The 4,010-nt window shown below is 47.4% G+C and overlaps 1 protein-coding gene across 1 annotated transcript in view; it reads left to right on the top strand.

The window, feature by feature from the left end:
• The first annotated feature begins 788 nt into the window (after positions 1 to 788).
• MED9 (mediator complex subunit 9) overlaps positions 789 to 4,010 on the top strand; it is a 16,089-nt gene continuing 12,867 nt past the window's right edge. Inside the window, exon 1 of the mRNA XM_006875546.1 lies at positions 789 to 1,012. Coding sequence (XP_006875608.1) covers positions 789 to 1,012 — 224 coding nt within the window. The remainder of the gene's footprint in view (positions 1,013 to 4,010) is intronic.

The raw sequence follows: 4,010 nt of genomic DNA, 5'->3' as shown, positions 1-4,010 counted from the left end.
ATAGGATCGCTGTGGGTCAGAACCGACTCAACTGCACCAGCAGCAAACAACTATCCCATAGTTCAACTTGTTGTTCAGGAGATCTTTCCAAAGGTGGTTACGAATAGGGCTGCGAACCGCAAGGTCAGCAGTTCGAAACTACCAGCTGTTCCGCGGGAGAAAGATGAGGCTTTCTGTTCCCATAAAGATTTACAGCCTCGGAAACCCTGGACAAGGTCGCTATGAGTCGAAACTGACTCCACGGCACATAACAACAACAGGTATGTTAAGGAGCTTTGGTAGCGGAGTGGTTACGAATTCGGCTGCTAATCTCAGGGAAATGACCAACTGTTCCGCGGGAGGAAGATGAGGCTTTCTGGTCCTGTAAAGATCTGCATCCTCGGAAACCCTGTACAGGGTCGTTATGAGTCGGAACCGACTCCATTACACATCAAAACCACGACCACCAGGCCATGTTGACCTTATCTCAAGATTTCCAGTGTTCCTTGCATTTGGACTCTCTTCGTCAGAAGAATAAGAAGACTATGTTACTTCTGAAATAATTATCCTATTTCTGAGTATTCAACAATACACCATTTTGACTTAACTAACAACCAAATTCAGACCACTCCAAACCCGTCACTTCTGTGCCCTACTAATAGTTATCCGTGCGCCCCACCACAATCCAGTGCGCACGCGCAGAGCCTTCTAGCAGGCGCGCTGTGGTGACGTCAGGAATCCGCGACGCTTTCGGCGTCTTGAAAGGCTTCTGGCTCTGCAGCTTGGCTGACGACACGACCTCTAGCATCATGGCTTCTGTCGGTGTGGCCACCGGGCGTCAGGTGGAGGATGCGTTACCACCACCAGTCGAGCCACCGCTGCCTGAGACGAAGCCACTACCGCCGCCCCAGCTGCCGACGCCGGTGGCTGCGCCTCAGTCCCAGCAGTCGCTGGCGCCGAGGCCGCAGTCCCCCGCGGGCGTAAAGGAGGAGAACTACTCCTTTTTACCTTTGGTTCACAACATCATCAAATGGTAAGGGCCTAGGACAGGGCCATCCACGACATTCCCTCCTGCTTCGCGTCACTCCCGCGTCCGAGCTGAAAGGCTTTCTGGACGGTCAGTAAGTACCGTGAGCCCTAAGGTGGCCAGGCCTCGCGCTGGCCGGGCGCCGGGGCAAGAGTGAAGCCAGGGTGGAGACTTGAGTGCGCAGGCGCCGGGAGCAACTTCAGCCTCTCTGAGTCCCAGTTTTCGTAATTGTTGTATCAATACTACTTGAATTTTTTTTTTTTTTTTCAATTCAGGAACCAAGTCCGACTGTTCTCTGTGTGGCACGCCGCTTGTCAGGTGCCGTCGAGTCGGTTCCGACTCATAACGACCCTGCATAGTGTTTCCGAGGAACGGCTGGTGGGTTTGAACTGCAGATCTTGCGATTCAAACTGACCTTGTGGTCCAGTGCTTATCCTACAGAGCCACCCCAGGACTAAATTGTTGTTGTTAAGTGCCGTCGAGTCGGTTCCGATCCATAGCGACCCTTTGTAGGGTTTCCGAGGAGTGCCTGGTGGACTTAAACTGCCAACCTTGCAGCCCATCGTGTTAGCCCGCAGCGCCACTGCAGGCCTCAATAGCCAGCCTAGATGTAGGATCCATCCCCATGCCGTGGGATACATGAGGTTTCCCCGCTTGTCAAACTCTTGCAAAGCCTTTGTTTTCGCGTGAGATTCTGGCTTCCTTTGGGAGTCTCCTCTTGGCGGCAGTGAGTTTGTAAACGTCAATGCGAATACAGATCTGACAATTTTGGGGCAATACTAGATTATCAAGGGGTTATCCAGGTTAACATCCATATACTGTTTTTAAGAAAAATCTGGGGAAATAAAAACATACATATGCACCTTTTTAGATACAGCTCTCGGACCTCTAACAGTACGTGCCTGAACCCCCAATAGAGAGGGGGTTCGATGACCTTTGCGTGGGGTACTACGTTATGTTAGGGGAAACATAGGCTTTGAAGTTAGACGGTGCTGTCTGACTTCACGTGTGTCAGGCCTTAGCTTTCTCATCTCAAGATGTGAATAATCATGGCCCTCAAACGCTGGGTTTAAATGAGAGCTCTCTAGCATGCTTCTGGTGTGGCACTGGGCTGAGAACCACAAAACCTATACAGGTCACTATGAGTGGGAACCCACTCAGTGGCACTTAGCAAGCTTTGTGGTAGTTACATAACTTCTCTGAGCCACTTTTTCTCCTGTGAAATGAGATTATACAGTGTGCTCAGGGGTGACCACCTGGGAAAGAAGACAGTTGACCACATGAGGTGATCTCTGTTTGTTCTAAAAGGGAATTTTTTTTTTTAATCACAAAACTAAAAAGAACAGGAGAAATGATTACCATAGGCAGTTGGTCAAGGACTTACTGAGAGCAACTTGCCTTTGACCATGTTGGGTGCTCTCAAGTTAGTTCCATCTTGCAGCATAATAGACAAGGAGACCTAGTAGAGCTGTAGGATAAATGCTCTACTGCCAACTGCAAGGTCAGCAGTTCAAACCCACCAGCTGCTCCTTGGAAACTGTATATTGGGTTTAATGAATCAGAACTGACTCGAGGGCTGTTAATAACAACAGGCCGGCCAGAACACTGCCTGTTTCTGCACCATCCTCACAATTGTTAGTTTGAGCCCATTGTTGTAGCCACTGTCAGTCTGTATCATTGAGGGCCTTTCTCTTTTTGCTGACCCTCTACCAAGCATAACTCCTCTCTCCAGTGACTAGTCCTACCTGATAACTTGTCCAAAGTAAATGAGACGAAGTCTGGCCATCCCGGCTTCTAAGGGACATTCTGGCTGTACTTCTTCCAACACAGATTTGTTTGTACTTCTGGAAGCCCGTGTTACTTTCAGTACTCACTAACACCATAATTCAGGTGCTTCAGTACTTCTTTGATCTTCGCTATTCATTGACCAACTTTCACATTCATACAACCTTGCAGTTAACAGTCCAGTGCTTATCCTACAGTGCCACACCAGTACTCCACATGCATGCATATACAGTGACTGAAAATGCCATGAATCAGGTACACCTTAGTCCTCTAAGGGTCGTTTTTGCTCTTTAGCATTTTTAAAAAGTTTTTTACAGCAGATTTGCCCAGTGTGACACATTATTTGATCTCTTGACTGCTGTCTCCATGGACATTGATTGTAGATCCAATTAAATTAAAATCCTTGACCTGTGGCTATGGCCTTTCCCCAAATTCCAGGAATTGGCAGGAGCAGAAATTTCTCAAAGTAGGAGTGAAAGTAGGACTAGTACAAGAAGGATTGCTTAAAATCTGTTTAATAAACAGATCCCCACGTCCTCTGATGGGGAATTCTACACAACAGGTGACTTTCAATTCTGCCTGGGAAAAGGTTTAAAGTACTCTCTTGCTCAAGATTTTCACTTAGGAAAAAGTAAGCCAGAGGATCCTAGACTGAGGACACCAGGCTATATTGCACAGGTTGGGGGGAAAACAAGCTAAATATGAGGGTGAAGAGAAAGTTCCCAGACTGAGTCCTGAGGAAGCATCTCAAGGACTTTCTTACCTAGTTGGTGCCTATACCAGCTGCTGGGAATATTACCGTCTAAGAAGAGGATAGAGGCCTCTTTGACCAGCCCAAGAGAAAAGACACAGGGATCCTCAAGAAATGATCCTCAGATCATTCTGTAATAAAATAAGAGGGTCTCCCTTACTCAGGGCTTCTACTAAGACTTTTAGTGCTTAACTCTTAAATATATAGCTGGACCACCAAGGTCATTGAGTGTTTGAAGAAAACTAACAAAAACAGGACAAAATAGAAGAGCAGAAAGAGTCACTTGGAAGAAACTGCAGTGAGATGAAGAGATCATTGTTGTTAGGTTCCATTGAGTTGGTTCCAACCCAAAATGACCCTATCACAACAGAATGAAACACTGCCTGGTCCTGCCTGTCCTCAAATTGTTATGTGTGAGCCTCTTGTTGCTGCCACTGTGTCAGTCCATTTTGTGTGTGTGTGTGGGGG

The sequence above is a fragment of the Chrysochloris asiatica genome, unplaced genomic scaffold, assembly GCF_000296735.1.
Source record: "Chrysochloris asiatica unplaced genomic scaffold, ChrAsi1.0 scaffold00331, whole genome shotgun sequence".
Lineage (NCBI taxonomy): Eukaryota > Metazoa > Chordata > Mammalia > Afrosoricida > Chrysochloridae > Chrysochloris > Chrysochloris asiatica.
Note: the sequence above shows the minus strand (reverse complement) of the source record. Positions and strands in the feature narration are given on the sequence as shown.